General features: G+C 50.1%; 1 protein-coding gene across 5 annotated transcripts; it reads right to left on the bottom strand.

Moving 5' to 3' along the window:
• Positions 1-8366: 8366 nt before the first annotated feature.
• LOC146036324 (butyrophilin subfamily 1 member A1-like) lies at positions 8367-25259 on the bottom strand. 5 transcript variants are annotated; one of them, XR_014460800.1, is made up of 9 exons: positions 24846-25259; positions 21460-21810; positions 19657-19935; positions 18607-18723; positions 17223-17255; positions 13341-13361; positions 12508-12534; positions 10828-12298; positions 8367-9633 (listed from the first exon to the last, which is right to left on the bottom strand). XR_014460800.1 is itself a non-coding variant. In XM_083160271.1 (8 exons), the coding sequence occupies exons 1-8, from the start codon at positions 24895-24897 to the stop codon at positions 11727-11729; spliced, it is 1452 nt and encodes a 483-aa protein (XP_083016397.1). In that variant the 5' UTR covers positions 24898-25259; the 3' UTR covers positions 9910-11726. The 5 variants fall into 5 exon arrangements, 1 of the variants encoding a protein (XP_083016397.1); XR_014460797.1 differs by lacking the exon at positions 8367-9633 and adding an exon at positions 9910-10244 and having other exon boundaries at positions 10275-12298; XR_014460799.1 differs by lacking the exon at positions 8367-9633 and adding an exon at positions 9910-10116 and having other exon boundaries at positions 10322-12298.
• Positions 25260-25981: the final 722 nt, after the last annotated feature.

Genomic DNA, 25981 nt, shown 5'->3' with positions numbered 1-25981 from the left:
CGTGCCCTATTTTTGGATATAACAGAGTGATGTACCCTGTTATATCCCTACTGTACGCAGGACTTGCCTCTACCTGGGATTCAACTGCATAAGTAGGAGCTATATAAATCTCGCAGCTGATGTGCAGTGCTCTACAGTATCCACTAGATGCCGCCAGCAACACTGTTTTGTAAACTTGTCATGTTTATGAGCTGCAATGCCCATGATAATTGTCTAGTAAACACAATGTTAATTATGTATAATTGTAACATAATATCAATCATTTCACATAAAGTGTCTGAACAGGTATGCTGATGTGAGAGGTAGGCCCGGCGGATGGCGCTGGTGACTCGCGCTGGTGACTCAGACAATGCTCCCATCCAGGCTCCAGCTCGGGAAGTGATTACAGTGCAGGCAGCCTGTGATCACGGTGACTCATACTAATATACAGTACGGGCTCTAGTGACCAAGGATCTCATTACTGTCTGTAATGGGCCCAATATGTACAGTAAGAGGAGAAGCAGCGGATAATTGTGTTCCTTTGCATGTCACCCGTGTGGTAAGGCCCCCATACGCTATGTCGAGGTATCGCATACAGCCTCATGCGATACCTCGGGAACTGGCTGATGCTCCTATTGCATACGATGTATCGTATACGATGCCAGTCATTGCTGCGGGATACAACACATCCTTGTGGGACTGCACATTGAGGTAATTCACATACGATAAGGTCCCATTCACATGTTATATCGTCACGCTGGATCGAAATTGTCAGACAAATGCTGATACCGTACTAGTGTATGCGGGGCCTTCAGCCTTCACATGATGGTTACATCTCTATACTCCGTATGTGCGAATCCTCCTCCCAGGAACGCCATCACTTCTACTTAAGACGTTTCTGATGTTATACGTCTCCAACAGCACCTATGTGTGCAAACTAACGCAAGCCCCATATTGGTGTTTAGGAGTTTTCATGCACACAAAGTTCTAGGACTACATGAAAATCGCTATTGTGTGCGTACCTGAATCAGGACGTCTAATGTACACACGATAAATGCTGATTGGGGCAGCAGGATGGTGCAATGGTTACATTACTGCCTCACAGCGCTGAGGTCATGGGTTCTATTCCCACCATGTGTTATATATACGGGGCAGTACGGATGGTGCAATGGTTAGCGTTACTGCCTCACAGCACTGATGTCATGGGTTCTATCCCCACCATGTGTTATATATACGGGGCAGTACGGATGGTGCAATGGTTACATTACTGCCTCACAGCGCTGAGGTCATGGGTTCTATTCCCACCATGTGTTATATATACGGGCAGTACGGATGGTGCAATGGTTAGCATTACTGCCTCACAGCACTGAGGTCATGGGTTCTATTACCACCATGTGTTATATATACGGGGCAGTACGGATGGTGTAATGGTTACATTGCTGCCTCACAGCACTGAGGTCATGGGTTCTATTCCCACCATGTGTTATATATACGGGGCAGTACGGATGGTGAAATGGTTATAGCATTACTGCCTCACAGCACTGACATCATGGGTTCTATCCCCACCATGTGTTATATATACGGGGCAGTACGGATGGTGTAATGGTTACATTACTGCCTCACAGCGCTGAGGTCATGGGTTCTATCCCTACCATGTTTTATATATACGGGGCAGTACAGATGGTGTAATGGTTAGCATTACTGCCTCACAGCGCTGAGGTCATGGGTTCTATCCCCACCATGTGTTATACAGTACATACAGGGCAGTACGGATGGTGTAATGGTTAGCATTACTGCCTCACAGCACTGAGGTCATGGGTTCTATTCCCACCATGTGTTATATATACTGGGCAGTACGGATGGTGTAATGGTTACATTACTGCCTCACAGCGCTGAGGTCATGGGTTCTATTCCCACCATGTGTTATATATACGGGGCAGTACGGATGGTGAAATGGTTATAGCATTACTGCCTCACAGCACTGACATCATGGGTTCTATCCCCACCATGTGTTATATATATATGGGCAGTACGGATGGTGCAATGGTTAGCATTACTGCCTCACAGCACTGAGGTCATGGGTACTATTCCCACCATGTGTTATATATACGGGGCAGTACGGATGGTGTAATGGTTAGCGTTACTGCCTCACAGCGCTGAGGTCATGGGTTCTATTCCCACCATGTGTTATATATACGGGGCAGTACGGATGGTGAAATGGTTATAGCGTTACTGCCTCACAGCGCTGAGGTCATGGGTTCTATTCCCACCATGTGTTATATATACTGGGCAGTACGGATGGTGTAATGGTTAGCGTTACTGCCTCACAGCACTGAGGTCATGGGTTCTATTCCCACCATGTGTTATATATACGGGGCAGTACGGATGGTGTAATGGTTAGCATTACTGCCTCACAGCGCTGAGGTCATGGGTTCTATCCCCACCATGTGTTATATATACGGGGCAGTACGGATGGTGTAATGGTTACATTACTGCCTCACAGCACTGAGGTCATGGGTTCTATTCCCACCATGTGTTATATATACGGGGCAGTACGGATGGTGTAATGGTTAGCATTACTGCCTCACAGCGCTGAGGTCATGGGTTCTATCCGCACCATGTGTTATATATACGGGGCAGTACGGATGGTGAAATGGTTATAGCATTACTGCCTCACAGCACTGACATCATGGGTTCTATCCCCACCATGTGTTATATATACGGGGCAGTACGGATGGTGTAATGGTTACATTACTGCTTTACAGCGCTGAGGTCATGGGTTCTATCCCCACCATGTGTTATACAGTATATACAGGGCAGTACGGATGGTGTAATGGTTAGCGTTACTGCCTCACAGCGCTGAGGTCATGGGTTCTATCCCTACCATGTGTTATATATACGGGGCAGTACAGATGGTGTAATGGTTAGCATTACTGCCTCACAGCGCTGAGGTCATGGGTTCTATCCCCACCATGTGTTATACAGTATATACAGGGCAGTACGGATGGTGTAATGGTTAGCATTACTGCCTCACAGCACTGAGGTCATGGGTTCTATTCCCACCATGTGTTATATATACTGGGCAGTACGGATGGTGTAATGGTTACATTACTGCCTCACAGCGCTGAGGTCATGGGTTCTATTCCCACCATATGTTATATATACGGGGCAGTACGGATGGTGTAATGGTTAGCGTTACTGCCTCACAGCGCTGAGGTCATGGGTTCTATCTGCACCATGTGTTATATATACGGGGCAGTACGGATGGTGAAATGGTTATAGCATTACTGCCTCACAGCACTGACATCATGGGTTCTATCCCCACCATGTGTTATATATATGGGCAGTACGGATGGTGCAATGGTTAGCATTACTGCCTCACAGCACTGAGGTCATGGGTACTATTCCCACCATGTGTTATATATACGGGGCAGTACGGATGGTGTAATGGTTAGCGTTACTGCCTCACAGCGCTGAGGTCATGGGTTCTATTCCCACCATGTGTTATATATACGGGGCAGTACGGATGGTGAAATGGTTATAGCGTTACTGCCTCACAGCGCTGAGGTCATGGGTTCTATTCCCACCATGTGTTATATATACTGGGCAGTACGGATGGTGTAATGGTTAGCGTTACTGCCTCACAGCACTGAGGTCATGGGTTCTATTCCCACCATGTGTTATATATACGGGGCAGTACGGATGGTGTAATGGTTAGCATTACTGCCTCACAGCGCTGAGGTCATGGGTTCTATCCCCACCATGTGTTATATATACGGGGCAGTACGGATGGTGAAATTGTTATAGCGTTACTGCCTCACAGCGCTGAGGTCATGGGTTCTATCCCCACCATGTGTTATACAGTATATACAGGGCAGTACGGATGGTTTAATGGTTAGCATTACTGCCTCACAGCACTGAGGTCATGGGTTCTATTCCCACCATGTGTTATATATACTGGGCAGTACGGATGGTGTAATGGTTACATTACTGCCTCACAGCGCTGAGGTCATGGGTTCTATTCCTACCATGTGTTATATATATATGGGCAGTACGGATGGTGCAATGGTTAGCATTACTGCCTCACAGCACTGAGGTCATGGGTTCTATTCCCACCATGTGTTATATATACGGGGCAGTACGGATGGTGTAATGGTTAGCGTTACTGCCTCACAGCGCTGAGGTCATGGGTTCTATTCCCACCATGTGTTATATATACGGGGCAGTACGGATGGTGAAATGGTTATAGCGTTACTGCCTCACAGCGCTGAGGTCATGGGTTCTATTCCCACCATGTGTTATATATACTGGGCAGTACGGATGGTGTAATGGTTACATTACTGCCTCACAGCGCTGAGGTCATGGGTTCTATTCCCACCATGTGTTATATATATGGGCAGTACGGATGGTGCAATGGTTAGCATTACTGCCTCACAGCACTGAGGTCATGGGTTCTATTCCCACCATGTGTTATATATACGGGGCAGTACGGATGGTGTAATGGTTAGCGTTATTGCCTCACAGCGCTGAGGTCATGGGTTCTATTCCCACCATGTGTTATATATACGGGGCAGTACGGATGGTGAAATGGTTATAGCGTTACTGCCTCACAGCGCTGAGGTCATGGGTTCTATTCCCACCATGTGTTATATATACGGGGCAGTACGGATGGTGTAATGGTTAGCATTACTGCCTCACAGCGCTGAGGTCATGGGTTCTATCCCCACCATGTGTTATATATACGGGGCAGTACGGATGGTGTAATGGTTAGCATTACTGCCTCACAGCGCTGAGGTCATGGGTTCTATTCCCACCATGTGTTATATATACTGGGCAGTACGGATGGTGTAATGGTTACATTACTGCCTCACAGCACTGAGGTCATGGGTTGTATCCCCACCATGTGTTATATATACGAGGCAGTACGGATGGTGTAATGTTACATTACTGCCTCACAGCGCTGAGGTCATGGGTTCTATCCCCACCATGTGTTATATATACGAGGCAGTACGGATGGTGTTATGGTTACATTACTGCCTCACAGCGCTGAGGTCATGGGTTCTATCCCAGTACGGATGGTGTAATGGTTAGCATTACTGCGTCACAGCGCTGAGGTCATGGGTTCTATCCCCACCATGTGTTATATATACAGGCAGTACGGACGGTGTAATGGTTAGCATTACTGCCTCACAGCACTGAGGTCATGGGTTCCATTACCACCATGGCCCTAACTGTGCAGAGTTTGTATATTCTCCCCGTGTTTGCGTGGGTTTCCTCCAGGTACTCCGGTTTCCTCCCACAATCCAAAAATATACAGGTAGGCTAATTGGCTCCCAACAAATTACCCCTAGAATGTCTGTGTGCATGTACATGTGGTAGGGAATATAGATTGTAAGCTCCACTGGGGCAGGGACTGATGTGAATGTTCAACTATACTGTGTACAGTACAATATGTGTGCGCTGTATAAGAAACTGTTAATAAATTAACGATTGGCTGCTGTTCAGTGTGACTTTTGCACCTTTATATGATATTAGAGTTTGATTCATTTATTTGATAACCACTTCATCATGGTGCCGGCCGCTAAAGTTTATTTCGTATGTGTGTGTGTGTGTGTGTATTACATCCTCTCCCCCCATTACAGTATGTAGCAGGAGAGAGAGAGAGAGTGAGTGTGTGTGTGTGTTCCTCTCCCCATTACAGTATGTAGCAGTAAAGTGGATTCTGTGGACATGTTGGTGTGTGACATACCCCTCATGGTTACATTGTGTTGCAGGGCTCCTCACAGTGAATATTGGGGGAGGATATGTCTGACCTAATGGCCATAGCTGTGTGAATTCCCTCTGCTGGTTGGCCAGTACTTTACCTCTCTCCAAGTATTAGTACATAGAACCTAATTCAGCATGCAGGGGCAAATGCAGGATTTTCAGAAGGGGGTTTCCAGAGGGGCGGAGCAAAGCACGGAGATGGACACTTAGGTGACCCAGTATATTCCGGGTCAGTTTAAGTATTATAGATAGAAAAAATGTATACAAATAATAATAAAAAAAAAATATATATATACATACATACAGGGGTGTCATCAGCAGTGTAGACCCCTGGGCATAGCAATGTATTGGAGCCCCTACCGATCCTCCAGCGGTAGGGGTGGGGGAAGCTTTGATGTCCCGCGGGTGGTAGCGGGTATTATATCAACCGCTCAGCATGTAGGGCCTGGATCAGTAATTTCCACTAATTACCCCTTTACTGCACAGATTGTGGGAGAAGGGGGCATTGGGATGAATGAAGGGGCCCTGATACATAACTTCCAGGGTGGTAGAGGATGTTTAATACGCAGAGGAGGGGTGTATAGTAAAGTGGGTTTATTATTCATAATTTTCTGGTGGGAGGACAGCTTGCTTGACTGCAGATATCTCCAGTTCACTGAAATAGTTTTTTTAGATTGGAATGGAAAAACGAGAGAATCCCACCTACCAAATGGTACTGGGGACTAGGGGATCAGAGTTCAGGAGGCAGAGCAATCTGCCAACGAGTATATAAAACTACATACCAGGTGTGTGGAGCTGGAGCAGTAACCAGCTGCTGGAAGGCTGATATCTCTGGTTCTGGGAACAGTAGAGACAAGCTACTAGTGTTCATCAAAGGGGGAGAGTCCCAGATTTTGGAATATATCCTCAGAAAAATTCTAAGTCAGACATAACCTGAAATATCTGACTGGGAACAGCAATTAATAGGCTTGGATGGGGACCACTGCTTTGAAGTTGAATATCTCCGGTTCCCAAGGGTCGATTTTTTAAATTCTTGTACCCTTGGAAAGAGCTTTCAGACTAGGACCCTTAGACTCCTGGGGGGGGGGGGTGTTTCTGGGTACTCAGAAACCCCCCCCCCCCCTCCCTTTGTGCGCTACTGGCATGGATCCCTAATTAGAGAATTTGTGAACCGAGCAATAATCGTAGGACTACACGTGTACCGCTCGCACTGCACAAAAGGAAACAGCAGCTGAGTATGCAAATGTAACGTAACCACAATGTAGGCGGAGCCTGACTGACAGGAAGCCGGCGTTTGGGGCGGAACCTGCTGTTTTCTGGTTGAGTCAGTAAAATAAAAATACAGGCGTGCACATGCATGTTAGGGGAGGGTCTGTGATGTCAGTTCTGACCACTTCCAGCCTCTCAGTCACAGATTAATGACAGCCACAGACCTCTTCAATGTTCTGGGAATTGCATATAGTGGATAGTGATCTGTGATACATTTGCAAATGTGCGCAGGTGTTTTCTCTGTTCGTCATAATAAATAAACAAAATGTAACATCTATATAAGTTGAAGAGAGTGTGCGCGTGTCTGTTGCATTACGGACACACCGTGGCACTCAGAGCGAACCAAATTTGGCAACAAGGTACCTCTGGACCCGGAGGTGTGTACCTCAAAGCCGTTTTGGGGAAATTTCACTTAGAAATTTAAAAAACACCAAGGTTTAATTTGCCTTGATTGATACTCTGGAAAAAAAGATCAACGATCTGGGAAACAGATGATGAAGCAACAACTCCCCACCTGATTTCATTGCTATGAATGACACATTCTAACATTATGGTGGAGGATTTCAACATTTGGGGATATACATAGACCACACATCACACAAACACAGTACACCACATACGCACACACTACACACATATATACGTAGCCCACCTCACACACATACATAACACAGCACCCACAGTCACTACAACACACACCCAAAAACAGTACAAAACACACAGAACACACCAAAAATAACTGCATCACAGGTGCTAAATCTCAGGAGTGGATGTGGAACTCATCAACACACACAAGCTATCAAGTCAGGAGCGGTGCGTTTCACACAACACCCCTGATTTCATTGCTGGCCCTGAGAGCCTTATTCTAATTCACTCTTTCTGACAAAATCCTTCTTAGATGGACAAAACCATGTGCACTGCAGGTGGGGCAGATGTAACTTGTGCAGAGAGAATTAGATTTGGGTGGGATTTTACTTCAAAGTGAGATCTATATTGCAGTGTAAAAATAAATCAGTCAGTATTTACCCTGCACAGAAACAAAATAACTCACCCAAATCTAATTCTCCCTGCACATTTTACATCTGCCCCCTCTGCAGTGCACATGGTTTTGTCCATCTAAGAAGGATTTTGTCAGAAAGAGTGAACTAGAATAAGGCCCTTAGTATCAGTGCAAACACATTCTAACATTATGGTGGAGGCATTAAAAAATGACTTAAGTCATTGGCACAGCATAAGATGAAATTTTACAGCAATTTTGGAAATTAAAAAGCCTCCAAGGTTTTCCCGGGCAGCGCCGGACGGGTCAGCTAGTTTATAATATAGTCCATCATCATTGCATTCTGTGTGATTGCTTTTATTAGGTTTTTGCAATGACTGTATCCATAATAACATCCAAATGACATTACCCAATAAAGAATCATAACTAATAATATATATATATATGTATATAACATTGGCTATCCCTGTATAAGAGCGGTTCTCAGCTTGGTACGTGGCCCCCCGCTGGCTCCCTGAATTATTTATTGTGCTGGATAAATCCGTTCTGACTGCTGGATCAGGAGCTGCAGAGACTGGGGATGCGGCAGGCTGTCAGGTGAGGGGATGTGTAACCATTTCGGCACCGGGTGGTGATGGGGGCGACTAGTAATACAGACAGACAGGAGGATGGGAGATATTTGTGTCCAATCACAGAAGTGACATTTCTGTGGTTCGCTGCTGGAACTCGATAGTTGCTTCTGTTTGTGTGTAACCTGTGGTGGAGTATAGCAGGCGGTGTGTACAGTGCTGTGCACGCCCATCCCAATATCACAGAGGCTGGGCAGCGTCTCCGTTTCAGGGAGACGGGCAGTGTTCGGGGGAAGGGGGGGGGGGACCGACGACGGGGACCCGGAGCAAGCTCCGTTGCCATGGGGCGCACGAGCGTCTCATGCGCACGTGCCCCTGGCAGGAGCTGGCCGCTGTCGGGGGCTGGCGATACTTTCGCCAGCCCCTGCAAAGACTAGGCCGGCTCCATCTGTACATACTGTACCATATTGTATGTATTGTTCCACTGCTGGGAAACGCATCACTTTACACCAGCTGACTGCCTGCCCCGTGCTATATCGCCACCTCACTGCCGGCCCCGTGCTATATCGCCACCTCACTGCCGGCCCCGTGCTATATCGCCACCTCACTGCCGGCCCCGTGCTATATCGCCACCTCACTGCCGGCCCCGTGCTATATCGCCACCTCACTGCCGGCCCCGTGCTATATCGCCACCTCACTGCCGGCCCCGTGCTATATCGCCACCTCACTGCCGGCCCCGTGCTATACCGCCACCTCACTGCCGGCCCCGTGCTATATCGCCACCTCACTGCCGGCCCCGTGCTATATCGCCACCTCACTGCCGGCCCCGTGCTATATCGCCACCTCACTGCCGGCCCCGTGCTATAGCGCCACCTCACTGCCGGCCCCGTGCTATAGCGCCACCTCACTGCCAGCCCCGTGCTATAGCGCCACCACACTGCCGGCCCCGTGCTATATCGCCACCTCACTGCCGGCCCCGTGCTATACCGCCACCTCACTGCCGGCCCCGTGCTATACCGCCACCTCACTGCCAGCCCCGTGCTATAGCGCCACCTCACTGCCGGCCCCGTGCTATATCGCCACCTCCCTGCCGGCCCCGTGCTATATCGCCACCTCACTGCCGGCCCCGTGCTATATCGCCACCTCACTGCCGGCCCCGTGCTATATCGCCACCTCACTGCCGGCCCCGTGCTATATCGCCACCTCACTGCCGGCCCCGTGCTATATCGCCACCTCACTGATGCCCCCGTGCTATATCGCCACCTCACTGCCGGCCACGTGCTATATCGCCACCTCACTGCCGGCCTCGTGCTATATCGCCACCTCACTGCCGGCCACGTGCTATATCGCCACCTCACTGCCGGCCACGTGCTATATCGCCACCTCACTGCCGGCCTCATGCTATATCGCCACCTCACTGATGCCCCCGTGCTATATCGCTACCTCACTGCCGGCCTCATGCTATATCGCCACCTCACTGATGCCCCGTGCTATATCGCCACCTCACTGATGCCCCCATGCTATATCGCCACCTCACTGCCGGCCTCGTGCTATATCGCCACCTCACTGCCGGCCCTGTGCTATATCGCCACCTCACTCCAGTACCCGTGCTATATCTCCACCTCACTGATACCCCCATGCTATATTGCGACCTCACTGCCGGCCTGTGCTATATCTCCACCTCAATCCAGTACCCGTGCTATATCTCCACCTCACTGATACCCCCATGCTATATCACCACCTCAGTGATACCTCCGTGCTATATCACCACCTCACTACCGGCCTCGTGCTATAACACCACCTCACTAATGCCCCCATGCTGTATCGCCACCTCACTACCGGCCTCGTGCTATAACACCACCTCACTAATGCCCCCATGCTGTATCGCCACCTCACTACCGGCCTTGTGCTATTTCGTCACCTATCTGATGCCCCCATGCTGTATCGCCACCTCACTGCCGGCCTCGTGCTATATCGCCACCTCACTGCCAGCCCCGTGCTATATCGCCACCTCACTGATGCCCCCATGCAATATTGCCACCTCACTGCCGGCCTGTGCTATATCTCCACCTCACTCCAGTACCCGTGCTATATCTCCACCTCACTGCCGGCCCGTGCTATAGCTCCACCTCACTCCAGTACCCGTGCTATATCTCCACCTCACTGCCTGCCCATGCTATATCTCCACCTCACTGACGGCCCCTGCTATATCTCCACCTCTCTCCAGTACCCGTGCTATATCTCCACCTCACTGGACTACAGTACCCGTGCTATATCTCCACAACACTGCCGGGCCCGTGCTATATCTCCACCTTACTCCAGTACCCATGCTATATCTCCACCTCACTGCCGGGCCTGTGCTGTATCTCCACCTCACTCCAGTACCCGTGCTATATCTCCACCTCACTGCCGGCCCGTGCTATATCCACCTCACTGCCGGGCCCGTGCTACTGTATATCTCCACCTGACTGCCGGCCCTGTGCTATATGTCCACCTGACTGCCGGCCCCGTGCTATATGTCCACCTGACTGCCGGCCCCGTGCTATATGTCCACCTGACTGCCGGCCCCGTGCTATATGTCCACCTGACTGCCGGCCCCGTGCTATATGTCCACCTGACTGCCGGCCCCGTGCTATATGTCCACATGACTGCCGGCCCCGTGCTATATGTCTACCTCACCATCAGCCCTGTGCTATATCTCCAGATTTTTGCATACACAGTTTTATCTCACCAGCTCTTTGCCGACACGTATTATCTCACCAGCTCTTTGCCAACACTGAATTATCTCCCAAGCTCATTACCAACAACATAATATCTCACCAGCTCTTTGCCGACACTGTAATATCTCACCAGCTCTTTGCCGACACCGTACTATCTCACCAGACAGTAAAGCAGCATCTATATTTTTGCACGTCCATGTCTCAGTCCTTGCACAGATATGCACGGATGGTGCCCTTTGTAGGGATAATGTTGTAAAGCCGCAGGCGTGACAAAAGATGATTAAGCAACAGCTTGTGGGTGCAATGCAGACCCAATGAGTAAGACCCTCTGATAGGAAGTGTCCCTGCACCGTACAGGAGTTCCGCATGGGCCTGGGCAATAATGCGTCCGCTACAGCAGCTGGCACTGCTCCCGTCCTCCTGGTATCACAAACTTAATGTGAAAGAGATCCCAGGACCTACATAATAAAATCCATTAACCGGCTCCAAGAACCTATGGGTGAAGGTGTAGAGGCGATCGTAGTTGTCCACGTTGTAAAATGAGACCGTTCCGTTGTCGTAGTCTAATAATGTCCCCACTCTTCCTATTCGCCTAGATTCATAGGCTCCATTGTACTCCAGTAATCCGGGCTCGCCTTGCACTGGGTACTGCGGAAATGGGATGGGTTCAGGATTGGTAGACATAGCGACATAGCCCTCATCCGTTGCCCTGATGGCCCATATTCCAGATTCGGGGCTCTCGCGCTGGCCCCCTTTCCGCCTCACTGACTCATTGGATATCCCGACTGCCCAGAAGTTGCCGTTCTGCTCCAGGATTGCGGTCTTCCAGTAGTGGGTGCCCGAGGAGAAGGCGGCTTGGGTAAGTACGCAAGGCTCCGTGTCAAACCTCTCCGGCAATTGAGCCACTTGATGAGTCACGTTGCTGGTGGTGATGTGGTGGCAGTCCGGGGAGACGAGTAGGCCGCCGTAAGCGGTGCGAGGATCGAACAACATGGATTCTGTGAGTAACATATAATGGTCATTAAACAGAGGAGACAAGGCACAGATAATAAGTGGGGGATGTCTGGTATGGGGTCCTAGAGCGGGCTGACCACCACAACAGATCAATACGCACAACAGGCGCTACACAGCTACAGCCGCAATGAGAGAATGAAAGAATCATATAGGGAAAGGACGATATTTCATAGACGCATCATTATATACAAACCTTTTCTTACGGAGACTGTCCTCCATTCTAGACAGAAAGACAAATACAGTAATTAAGTGAAGTTTGTGGTATTATCACGTACATGAGGTCTAGCATCTCACAATTGGGTTAGGGGCATATTTTTGCTGGATATCTGGAAATTTTTTAAAGCTATTTCAATTACAAGCGGTGGTGTACAGACAGGTGGTGTGGAGGCAGGAGGTGGTGTGCAGACATGAGGTGGTGTGCAGACATGAGGTGGTGTGCAGACATGAGGTGGTGTGCAGACATGAGGTGGTGTGCAGACATGAGGTGGTGTGGAGGCAGGGGGCGGTGTGCAGGCAGGGGGCGGTGTGCAGGCAGGGGGCGGTGTGCAGGCAGGGGGCGGTGTGCAGGCAGGGGGCGGTGTGCAGGCAGGGGGCGGTGTGAAGGCAGGAGGCGGTGTGGAGACAGGAGATGGTGTGCAGGCAGGGGGCGGTGTGAAGGCGGGAGGCGGTGTGCCGGCGGGAGGCGGTGTGCCGGCGGGGGGAGGTGTGCCGGCGGGGGGAGGTGTGCCGGCGGGGGGAGGTGTGCCGGCGGGGTGGGGTATGCAGGCAGGGGGTGGGGTGCAGGCGGGTGTGCAGGCAGGGGGTGGGGGTGTGCAGGCAGGTTGAGGTATGCAGGCAGGGGTGGTATGCAGGCAGGGGGAGGTATGAAGGCAGAGGTATCGTTAGCCAATAGTCAGTATATTCTGGGAGAGCCCAGCTATTCTCATTGATCCGTGCTGATCAGAGATTGGGGGTTTTCAATAACAAGTTACATCTTCACAATCCCCATCCTACAATAACCGTATGTTATATCAGTGGTGCACTCACCGATCTCACGTCTCAGGTGCTCTGCAAATAGAACACAAAAACATATCAGACACAGATCCCGGACACAGATCAGAGAAACAGATCCCGGACACAGATCCCAGACACAGATCCCAGACACAGATCCCAGACACAGATCCCAGACACAGATCCCAGACACAGATCCCAGACACAGATCCCAGACACAGATCCCAGACACAGATCCCGGAGTGCAACAGATGCAGGCAGTACTTGTGGCTCAGGGCCTGATTCGGCCCTGTTTCTCAATGTGCGGGTTTGCGCATGTACCAATATGCGTATGTGCAGACCCCTGTGCGAACGCCTTCGGCGAGTATCACACTTTGCACAGGTAGGGGAGGGGTGAGGGGGCGGGGCCTGCAGCAGGAGAGCTAGCAGCGTACCCATGAAAATGCTGGGCGGTCTCCTGGGAACGCAGGTGGGTCGGTGCTTCCTCGGGGTCCCCTTTTGGATGGTCGTGATTTTTCCCTCCTGCGGCCACATGCGAGAGGCTGTGTAAGCATACACATCATGGGGGGATTCACGCGGTGGGGGGGGGGGGGGGGGCGGAGTTTCATTATACGCAGCCTAACAAACAGGTGTGAATTAGACCCCCAGAAAAGAGATATACTAAGCATTGGTAAGTGATAAAGTCCCAGCCAACCAGCCCCTAACTCATTTACCAAATACAGCCTGGAAGAGAGAGATAAAGTCCTGGGCCACGCTGTTAGTGTAGTTATGATGGCAGTAGCTGGGAGTGACAAGGTCATATCACCCCCTCCCCCCAGTGTGTCCATTTCCCAGTGGGTACAGGGGGGCTGCGCCTTTACCTCATAAATCAGTAATGGGAGGGAAAGCAGAACGCATGAGGCCTATTATTGGAGAACATCCAGGGCCGCACACCATTAATATTTAATGCCTGCCCTTTACTGGGTGCACTGCACAAATGTCAGCAGATGAAGGTTCTTATATGAATTGAGGAAATGAACACAGATAAAAAATGCATAAAGTAGAAAAGGTTTAGTGCAAAATGAAAAGACGGATGTGTCCTGTTACCTACAATACCGCGTACACAGCGTCATTACCAGGCTGACAGACATGGAGCCTGATTCAGGCCTGCACGCTCGGCTGTGTCCTGTGTGCCTACAATACCGCGTACACAGCGTCATTACCAGGCTGACAGACATGGGGCCTGATTCAGGCCTGCACGCTCGGCTGTGTGCCTATAACCTACAATACCGCGTACACAGCGTCATTACCAGGCTGACAGACATGGGGCCTGATTCAGGCCTGTACGCTCGGCTGTGTCCTGTTACCTACAATACCGCGTCATTACCAGGCTGACAGACATGGAGCCTGATTCAGGCCTGCACGCTCGGCTGTGTGCCTATAACCTACAATACCGCGTACACAGCGTCATTACCAGGCTGACAGACATGGGGCCTGATTCAGGCCTGTACGCTCGGCTGTGTCCTGTTACCTACAATACCGCGTACACAGCGTCATTACCAGGCTGACAGACATGGGGCCTGATTCAGGCCTGCACGCTCGGCTGTGTGCCTATTACCTACAATTCCACATACACAGCGTCATTACCAGGCTGACAGACATGGAGCCTGATTCAGGCCTGCATGGTCGGCTGTGTGCCTATTACCTACAATACCGCGTACACAGCGTCATTACCAGGATGACAGACATGGAGCCTGATTCAGGCCTGCATGCTCGGCTGTGTGCCTATTACCTACAATACCGCGTACACAGCGTCATTACCAGGATGACAGACATGGGGCCTGATTCAGGCCGGCACAGTCGGCTGTGTGCCTATTACCTACAATACTGCATACACAGCGTCATCTCACTTATTGGCCTGTATATGTATAGTATATAATCCAGTAGTGTTCTATTACCGGGCTGACAGACATGAGGCCTGATTCAGGCCTGCACGCTCGGCTGCGAATTCGCAGGATGACTGTGTATGCGCATGGTATGGTGTGTGCAGTCTGTATGAACGGACCACGCAAAGGCTGCAACTATTTGACACCCTATGACTATTGGGGGGCGGTAACCCAGTGCTAGCCATTGCAAGGACCCCATAAAAAGCAGGCATTCTCTGAGCGTTGAGAAGGCCACTGACGTTCATCAGCATCCTCCTTCTAGCCACGCCTCCGCAGCGCTGAGTAAAGGTGCTCGTACACAAGTCTGATGTGGGTCAATTTCTCGCGATCCCAGTGGGTCGGCCCAAGAAATCAAAAATTGGATGTGTTTGACATCCCCCCTGTATCCAGTTCTGGAGACCATGGGTCTGAACAGGTCCGCGTGCTAAGCAAGTAAGCGAGCAAACACCACCCGCCCCCAGCCGCCCACTGGCATGCGAATGGATGTGGACACTTAAGGTGCATACACACTGTACAATTTTTTTGACCAATTTCATTCATTTTAACGATATTGGTCAACATATCTTTCAGTGTGTACAATGAAAGACGCTGATTACCAGTTTCCCTTTAACCCAGTGTCCTGGAAAAGATGTTGATGAAAGACGAACGATCTAGCTACAGTTTTTTGCATATTTATTAAGATATCCAAATTGAGCTGCATGCACAGCTGATGAACAACTGGTGGCTATGCGCACCATCATTCGTCGTTCGCCACATACACACTGTTCACAGGGGCCAAAATGAACTAAATAGGTCCAAAAAATTGTACAGTGTGTTAATATGTATAGTTTGTCGCAGAGCAGGGAAAGGGGGACATGGTAGAGACACATAATATATCAGGGTGCAGGAGGGAAACAGTCACAGGAAGAGGAGTTCTAGAACACCTATCAGGAGCCAGAAGATGCAACCGCTTCCCCTGCGGAACAATGCGGCAGACGTCTTTGTGTGATCGCCCGACATCTGTCCCTGAGCTCCTCTTGTGCTGCCCAGCGCTGGTATAGAGCACAGTAGTGGGTACAGGGATTGGCACTAGAAGGTAAGAGCGTGGCGCAGCAATCAGCATCCTGAGCGGGTACGCGTTGGTGACCGCACTTGTGTATATGGAACATTAAGATCATCCATTTTTATTATGTTATATCAGGTGTGTCAGAACAGAAGCACTAAGGTGTACTCTGCACTGTGCCAGGACTGGGGGCAGACACTGGGATTACTGGCGAGGTTAATTTATTGCACTGCAATTCTGCAGCTTAGCTAGAACAACAAACCCGTCACCATCCGGCGGCAATGAGGCCAGTGCCGGCATTGCGTAATATAATATATCTGCATAACTGTGAGCGAGCCAGGCCAGCGTCCGCCTAGGCCACTCCCTGTGTGGGCACCAGAAATCAGGACTGTCACCGGGGGTAATTCAGACGTGTGCGCTAGGCGAGCAGGTAAACACCACCCCACCCGAATACTCGCTCTACGATGGGAGCCTGACTGTCATTTTTCAAACACATTGGAGTTGGTAGCTGATTGGTTGCAGCACAATTGATCATATGCATCAAGCTGGTCATTATAACTTTAATCATTTAAATGTGAAGTTCTGTGGACAGAGCTCCAGAACGTGAACACAGTGAAGCAATTTGCTCCCACGGGTCACGGATAACTGCCAATTAAAAGAATGTAAGCTTGGTAAATATATAATTAGCAGATCAAGTGGGATAACTGGGTTTCGTTGTTCTGGGAATGGTGTCTTAGAGGACGTACACCTAGGCCCTTAATATGTCAACATGAAATGGGTTAAGTATGTGGGACTACAGTATGGAAGATAACCAGATTGCCTGTATAGAAGGCTTGTTGGGTGTTATGTTTGTGTTACTGTCAGCCATTGGGCCGGTGACTCAGGATGGATTTCTGGATAACCAGTGCTACAAAGGAGCGGAGCCACGTAAAGCGACACAGACACACTCACCTATACAGTCGTCCTTTCTCTTCAGCTGCATCACTGCAATGACAAAAACAGAAATACAAATGAACAAACTGGTAACTGCACCTCGTTGTCTGCTGGGTCTTGGTGCTGTGGTCTTCTCTGGACTGGCAACTGCCCTCTACAAGCAGCCATTATAATTAAGTATGACTTTTTTTTACCCAAATTCAGGTGCCTCACGCCTTATCATCGATGGTTCCTACCATCACCCACTGCGCAGGGCAGCGCTACCTCTGACGGTCGCACCCACTTCCTTTCCCACATCAGCTGGGTCATACAGCCTAGTGCTTTCACTGACATTACTTGATTTTGGAGTCAGAGTATATACTGATATATAGAGGAACTTGGCTGATACAGGCGACAGCGTTGTCTCCTTTTGTTTAAGATAGAAGGTTGAACACTTTGCTGATATCACAAAAAAACAAAACCAATTAATTCTGAGAAGGCTTATTAGTAATTACTCATGCTGCGCTCATTGCTATGCGGGGACCGCGTCCTCTTCAGAAAGACCCAACTGGTCATATAAATCAATATTCCACACACACCAATGTATTCCTCCGGGGAGCCCGTATAATAATATATTGGAAACCAATGTGGCTGACAAAGGAATAACAACAAGCAAGGAGATAAATTGATGGCAATAAAAAGAGGGCACTTCAAAAATGTACGGGGACTATTGTGACCGGATCACTTCTCTGCTACTTGCTGCAATCAGGTAATCGTTACCCAGACAGAAATCCCGCCCGGTGCAACGCTGTCATAAGCTGCAAAGCCATTCACAAGTCGCTCGCCATTGAATGATTCCCCAGTGTATGCAGTCTGTGCGTAGCCCAGGACTTACTCAGCGGCTGTGATAGGATCAGGCTGATCGGGGGCGGAGCTGACATCACATGACTTCCCCTCACACACCTGGCCACGCCTGTATTATCCCTGACACTCCCAGATAACAGCCGCTCACCATGTAATGATTCCCCAGTGTGTGCAGTCTGTGCGTAGCCCAAGAATTACTCAGCGGCTGCAATAGAATCAGGCTGATCGGGGCCAGACGTGACGTCGCACCTGGACACACCTACATTTCCTCTGACACTCCCAGAAAACAGTCGGCCACCACTCCCAGACACCGGCTTACTGTCAATCAACTTACGTACGGCCATCAATAAAAAAAAATGTGCAGTATTTTATCGCAGGCATACTAAAGACCATACGCATGTGCAGTCTATCGAAATGTCAACCTTTTAATGTGTTGATCATTGCCAACATTCTGCTTGTGTCCTTTGTCAATCTTGTGCATGTCAACCTTTTGGTATCGACAGACTGTCGACTTAGACGGCATCGACCGTTTATACCATAACCCTCCCGCACACACTACCTTTCTCCTTCCGTTTTGAGATGAAGCACCAGGCCAGCACCGGGGAGGCGATGATGATGACACCCAGCAGCAGCCACAAAGCGACAGCCCAGGCGGAGGTCCGAGGAAACATGGCGTCTGCGTGTTGTGGACAAGACAGAGAGAGACCATCACTGGGACACAGAGGGCCAGATGCATCAAGCGTCAAACAGTGATAAAGTGGAGAGTGATAAAACAACCAGGCTATCAGCTCCTAACTGACATTCTCAAACCCCCACGGGAAACCTATACGGTGTCAGTGTCACACCAAAAAGTGAAAAATGCATGTCAACCTTTTTATTGTGTCGAATTTTTGAACACGTCGACCTAATGCATGTCGAAAAAAACAAAAGAAAAGCGAAGTAACAGTGTTTTAGTGTTTATACGACCGTTGTGACCCACTGCATGCAGGATGTTGTGTTTCCGGAGGTTTGTTCCATATACAGCAGGGATGGGGAAACGTCCGCCCTCCAGCTGTTGTTGAACTATACATCCCAGCATGCCCTGGTACAGTTTTGCTATTTGGCCATGCCAAAACTGTTGCAGGGCATGCTGGGATGTGTAGTTTAACATCTGGAGGGCCGAAGGTTCCTCATCCCTGATATAGAGTAATACAATCAGGGGTAGATTTATTAAGCTTGGTGAAGTGATAAACTGTCTGTTTTTTATCACCGGCCAATCAGCTCCTGACTGTGAAGTTACAGGCTTGGTTTGAAACATGACAGGTAGGAGCTGATTGGCCGGTGATAAAAAACAGACACTTTATCACTTCATCGAGCTTAATACATCAGTGAGATATACCACCAGCGCTGGGGATCTGTTCCCTGCCTCCAGCACTACCATACTGGTGTACAGTATATTTATTACCTTTTCGGGGATACCCACAAAATGTAAGTTTCCCCTGGATGTGTTACAGGGTTCTGCAGCAGTTCGGCCTCTCTCCTTTCACCCTCTTACAGAAGGCTCATTTTACAGCTGATCATGGTTTGTGTAATGTGTGGATCATTTTCTTTTCTGTTGACTTTGACGCACCTGAGACTGTGACATAGAGACCGGTCTCCTTCCCGGTCACGGCATGTCTCAGTCCACAGTAGACCTGGTCTTCTGAGGACTCGTTCAGCAGAATCTTACTCTGCACAATGTAGAGGCCATTTGCAGGGTCCTTCTTGGTCTCTGGATCCGCTGCCACCAGGACGCCATCCTTTCTTCTCCAGACCATTCTGGGCTCTGGAAACCAGCCAGACGAGGAGCAGGAGAGAACCACAGCGCTGTCATGCAGCCCAACAGCTATGAGCGGTGGTGATCCCAAGCCTGTGAGATATAGTGACAGTGAGAAGCAAAGATGGGTCACTGTAGGAAAGCTGAAGGGTTTGCCGGGAAAGGATGAGGGAGAGGAATGGCCAATAGCGGGAGTAGCCATGCCGATTGTGTGGCCAAAGGGATTATTTCAAAATAATGTACATTTAAATGTGGGAGAATAATAACTGATGTGTGGCAAGATTCGGGATTCTACGGACTTTTTTAGCAAGGTGATCTGGGAAAATGTAACAGTTATTAATGCCCACACCTGTGCACCAGCTAGGTGGTCTGGGGAATGGGACGGATAGTAATGACTACACCTGTGCACCAGCTAGGTGGTCTGGGAATGGTGACAGTTAGTAATGACTACAGCTGTGCTCCAGCTAGGTGATCTGGGAAATGGGACAATTAGTAGTGACTGCACCTGTGCACCAGCTGGTGGTCTGGAAAATGTGAGTCAGTAATGACTGCACCTGTGCACCAGCTAGGGAGTCAGGGAAATGTGACAATTAGTAATGACTACAGCTGTGCACCAGCTGGGTGGTCTGGGAAATGTGACCGTTAGTTATTACACCTGTGCTCCAGCTAGTTGGTCTGGGAAATTTTACAGTAAGTAATAACTGCACCTGTGCACCAGCTAGGTGGTCTGGTAATCGTGACAATTAGTAATGACTGCAGCTGTGCACCAGCTAGGTGGTCTCGGAAATATTAAAGTTAGTAATGAATGCACCTGTGCACCAGCTAGGTGGTCTCGGAAATGTGACCATTAGTAATGACTACACCTGTGCACTAGCTAGGGGGTCTGGGAAATGTGACAGTTAGTAATGACTACACCTGTGCACCAGCTAGGTGGTCGGGGAATCGTGACAATTAGTAATAACTGCAGCTGTTCACAGCTAGATCAGTGGTTCCCAACCCTTGTCCTCAAGTACTCCCAACCGTGCATGTTTTGCAGCTCTCCACACAGAAACAAGTCCCATAATTAGCTCCATCTGTGGATCTTTTTAAAATGTGTCTGAATAATCACTGCACCTGCTGGGTGACCTGGAAAACATGCACTGTTGGGGGTACTGGAGGACCAGGGTTGGGAACCACTGAGCTAGATGATCTGGGAAATGTTAAAGTTAGTAATGACTACACCTGTGCACCAGCTAGGGGGTCTGGGAAATGTTAAAGTTAGTAATGATTACACCTGTGCACCAGCTAGGTGGTCTGGGAAATGGGACAGTTAGTAATGACTACACCTGTGCACCAGCTGGTGGTCTGAGAAAGGTGACTGTTAAGCACACTTGCCTACCTGACCCTCTCCATGAGGGAGAAAATGCTCTGTTCCTGGACTTCCCTGGTAATGTATGATTGCCAGCACCTGTGGTGACACCTTTCTTATAAATTACCTACAGTAGCTGACCACAGGTGATGGCAATCATACATTACCAGGGAAGTCCAGGAACAGAGCATTATCTCCCTCATGGAGAGGGTCAGGTAGGCAAGTATGTTATGAATACTAAATCTTGGAAGAGATTTGCTGTGACCGACCCACGACACTGAGGTCCAGGATTGCTTCCTCATAAACTTGAGTGGCGATGTCCTCCACAAAGCAGTGGTATTTCCCGGCATCGGCGAGGCGGACATTGCGCAGAATAAGTGACAAGTTTCCGCTGTCGGGCCCTGCCTCCAGGATAGTTCTTCCGCGGTAATCTGGGCTCTGTTGTTGCCGGTCCTCACGCCCGTCTTTCAGCATGAAGGCTACTGTGTGAGGCTGATCATGGAACCAGCGCACCTCCAGCCCCACAGCGCTCAGTGGCGGCGAGACAGTACAGGACAATAGCACATCCGATTCCACCGCTGCCACCAAGGACTTATCTTCAGAGAATACCTGAAACGCCTCTGCAATAGACAGAAAGACTATCAGATACTGCAGTGTTTTTCAACCACTGTGCAGTGGCACAACAGTGTGCCCTGAGCTGTTCTCAAGTGTGCCCCCAGATCTGGAGATGCCCAAACCAGTTTACAGTCACCACCAGTCCACCTGTTATTTACTGGTCTCTTCTTTTAATGTAAAGGGCCAATGTATTTTATGTTTGTTACCTGTGGGGACCAGTGTGACTGTTTTTTATATGGGGACCAATCGGTTTTGTGTTTTTCATGTGGGAGCCTATGTGTTTTGCCCTGTGGGGATCTCATGGTGTGCCTTCACAATTTTAAAATCTTTTTTAGTGTGCCGCAAGGTAAAAAGGTTGAAAATCACTAAGATACTGTACTAAGATACACTTTTGGACCCAGAGCTGAGAGGGGCCACCTTCCCTGTTACATGTGGTATATTGCATGCCTACCTGACCCTCTCCATGAGGGACACAATGCTCTGTTCCTGGACCTCCCTGGTAATGTAGGATTGCCATCACCTGTGGTTGAGCTGGGTAATTGATAAGAAAGGTGTCACCACAGGTGCTGGCAATCCTACATTACCAGGGAGGTCCAGGAACAGAACATTGTCTCCCTCATGGAGAGGGTCAGGTAGGCAAGTGAGCACTCAGCAGATGCACAGATTTACTCATTACTCACTGACACATTTTAAAAAGGGATACGGTCGGTTGGTCGACCTAAAGATGGCCGACAGTCATTAGGTCGACACCACTAGGTCGACATACTGCAAGGTCGACAGGGGTCTAGGTCGACAGGTCATTAGGTCGACAGTCAAAAGGTCAACATGGGGTTTTTCACTGTTTTTTGAGCCGACGTGTGCCGACAGGTGGTATTTCATGCCCTACCATCCACTAGGGGGTGGTGGGAGAATAAAATAGTGTGCCGATTATAGCGAGGCACCGTGCCCGAAGCATGACGAGTGCAGCGAGCCATGTGAGGGGATGCAGTGCACTTAATCCTGTGTCCATGTCAACTGTGTCGACATTTAGGTCAAAGAACAGTGAAAAACCCCATATCAACCTTTTGACTGTCGACCTAAACCAGGCATTCCCAACCACGGTCCTTAAGGCACACCAACAGTGCAGGTTTTAGTGATATCCGGCTTCAGCACAGATGGTTTAATCAGAATCAATCAGGTACTAATTAAGTCACCTGTGCTCAAGCCTGGATATCTACAAAACCTGCACTGTTGGTGTGCCTTGAGGACCGTGGTTGGGAAAGCCTGACCTAGACCATGTTGACCTAATGACCTGTCGACCTTGTCCCATGTCGACATAGACCCCTGTTGACCTTGCAGTATGTCGACCTAGGTGTCACTGCCCCCTCATAGCAGCCATTGCCCCCTCACAGCGTCATTGCTCCTGCACAGCTCTCACTGCCCCCTCACGGCTCTCACTGCCCCCTCGCGGCTCTCACTGCCCCCTCGCGGCTCTCACTGCCCCCTCACGGCTCTCACTGGCCCCTCGCGGCTCTCACTGGCCCCTCACGGCTCTCACTGACCCCTCAGGGCTCTCACTGCCCCCTCACGGCTCTCACTGGCCCCTCACGGCTCTCACTGCCCCCTCACTGCTCTGTGGGGGGTGCAGCTGCTATGGGGCCCAGAGCTGAAAGGGGCCCACTTTGCCTGTCAAAGTATCATGTGCTGTATACATTTTTCAGCATTATGTGATAAATAGGGACCCTTACAAACTTTTTCTATGGGGCCCACATGTATCTAGTTACGCCACTGCCCTCACGGCTGTCATTGCTCCATCACGGCTCTCACTGCCCCCTCACGGCTGTCATTGCTCCTGCACAGCTCTCACTGCCCCCTCACGGATGTCATTGCTCCCGTACAGCTCTCACTGCCCCCTCACGGCTGTCTTTACTCTGTCACGGCTCACACTGCCCCCTATTGGCGCTCACTGACTGCCCCCTCACAGCTCTCACTGCCCCCTCACGGCTGTCATTGCTCTGTCATGGCTCACACTGCCCCCTCACAGCTCTCACTGCCCCCTCACAGCTCTCACTGCCCGCTCATGCTCTCACTGCCCGCTCATGCTCTCACTGCCCCCTCACTGCCCCCTCACGGCTCTCACTGCCCCCTCAAGGCTCTCACTGCCCCCTCACGGCTCTCACTGCCCCCTCACGGCTCTCACTGCCCCCTCACGGCTCTCACTGTCCCGTCATGGCTCTCACTGCCCCCTCACGGCTCTCACTGTCCCGTCACGGCTCTCACTGCCCCCTCACGGCTCTCACTGCCCCCTCACGGCTGTCACTGCTCCGTCACGACTCTCACTGCCTCCTCATTGCTCTCACTGCCCACTCACAGCTCTCACTGCCCCCTCATGGCTCTCCCTGCTCCCGCTCAGCTCTCACTGCCCCCTCCCAGCTGTCATTGCTCCATCACGGCTCTCACAGCTCTCACTGCCCCTCGCGGCTGTCATTGCTTCATCACGGCTCTCACTGCCCCCCTCACAGCTGTCATTGCTCCATCACGGCTCTCACTGCCCCCTCCCGGCTGTCATTGCTCCATCCAACCCCCCCCCCTCACAGCTCTCACTGCTCTCACGGCTGTCATTGCTTCCGCACTACTTTATATGATGCATCTTATTCGCATTGTACTGCAGGCGCTTAGCGGCAGCTTTCACCGCAAAGTAATCCATAAACAGTGCAGCGGAACCGGGCGTGAGATAAAGCGGTAGCCGCTGCATGGTATCGCTTCATGTACAGATACAGACTCATTCGCACATTGATATACAAATGTCCCTCATCATATTGATGAGTGTAATCCAGCCGAGGAGCGTCACCTCCAATTGCTGTATATGTGTGAAGAAGACTCATTGAATGAAACAGACTCTTGGTGCAGTTGAGTCGCCGGGGACCTGGCGCGCAGTGGAGCAATTTTGGTGCAACTAAAGGCACAGTGTATGAGGACACATCTGTATTGTATTGTGTATCTATGAAGTGAGACTGCCATAGCAATCAGGAGGAGGCATGTCTGGTGGTGAGAGAGTTACCTGCAGTTACTGGGATCAGCAGCAGTGCGAGATATATCAGCGGTCTCCTCATCCTGTCTCCTGGCCGTGCTGCTCCCGCACTCTCCCTGCTACCGAGCTGTCCTTTCCCCGTCTCACACACCCTGTATGTCGGGCTGATGGCAGCTTGCCCTTACACACATTATCACCAGGGGAAATGAATGGCAAAACACAGGAAGCTGACGGTAATACTTTCACTTTCAGCGAGAGCCCAAAATGAAAGCAGTCAGTCAGATGTCTCAGAGAAAGAGACTGCAGGAGGGCACATGGGAGCAGATGTACTAAGCTTTGAGAACGATAAAGTGGAGAGAGATAAAGTACCAGCCGCTCAGCTCCAAACTGCCATGTTACAGGTTGTGTGAAAAATGACAATATTTTTTGTCAGAAGCAGAGATGGATTAAACCTCATGGGCCCCTAGACAAGAAACCAGTTTGGTGCCCTCCAATAATCCATTATATCATTGCTGCAGATTGCAGGCGGCATCGATAGAGCACCTCAGCACGCGCGCACGTCTACCGATAAATGCTCAGCTACGCAAACATCGGCAGCGCATATAAAGTCCTTAATAGCTAAACTCTTACACAAAACAAAACCGAAGGCTGACTAAAGGTGCGTACACACGGGGGCGATTTTGTGCAAAATCGCGGGAAATATGGTCGCTGAGCTACCATATTGCCCGCTATGGGAGTGTGCACCGGCGATATATCGCTGGGTGCGCGCTCCCATTTTTGCCCCTGTGGTGATCGCTGGTCGCAGGAACATGCTCCTGCGACCAGCTGATTACCACTGCCGGGCTCCCCCCGGCAGTTTCTTTTTCATCAGGGACCATCTCTGGTCGCTGATGAACAGGAGAAACTGAGCAATATATCTCCCCCGTGTGTACGGGGCTTTAGCTTGAGGTGACATAAACTACCGAAGGATTCTGAGCTGCCTGCACTTCAGGTTGTGTGGTTTGCTAGGGGCTATGATGATCAGTATTAGCCAATAAGGGAGCAGGGGAGGAGTTCCTATAGTTAGGAATAGCCAGGAAGTCAGGTGATCTGCCTCTCTGGTCCGGTTTTCCCTCCCTCCCTATTTTTCTATCTTCTTGGCGGCGGTAAAGAACGGTCCTTATTCA

The sequence above is a fragment of the Crinia signifera genome, chromosome 9 (assembly GCF_055691185.1).
Source record: "Crinia signifera chromosome 9, ASM5569118v1, whole genome shotgun sequence".
Classification (NCBI taxonomy): Eukaryota; Metazoa; Chordata; class Amphibia; order Anura; family Myobatrachidae; genus Crinia; species Crinia signifera.
The sequence above is the reverse complement of the archived record's forward strand: the minus strand, read 5'-3'. Positions and strand labels throughout refer to the sequence as shown.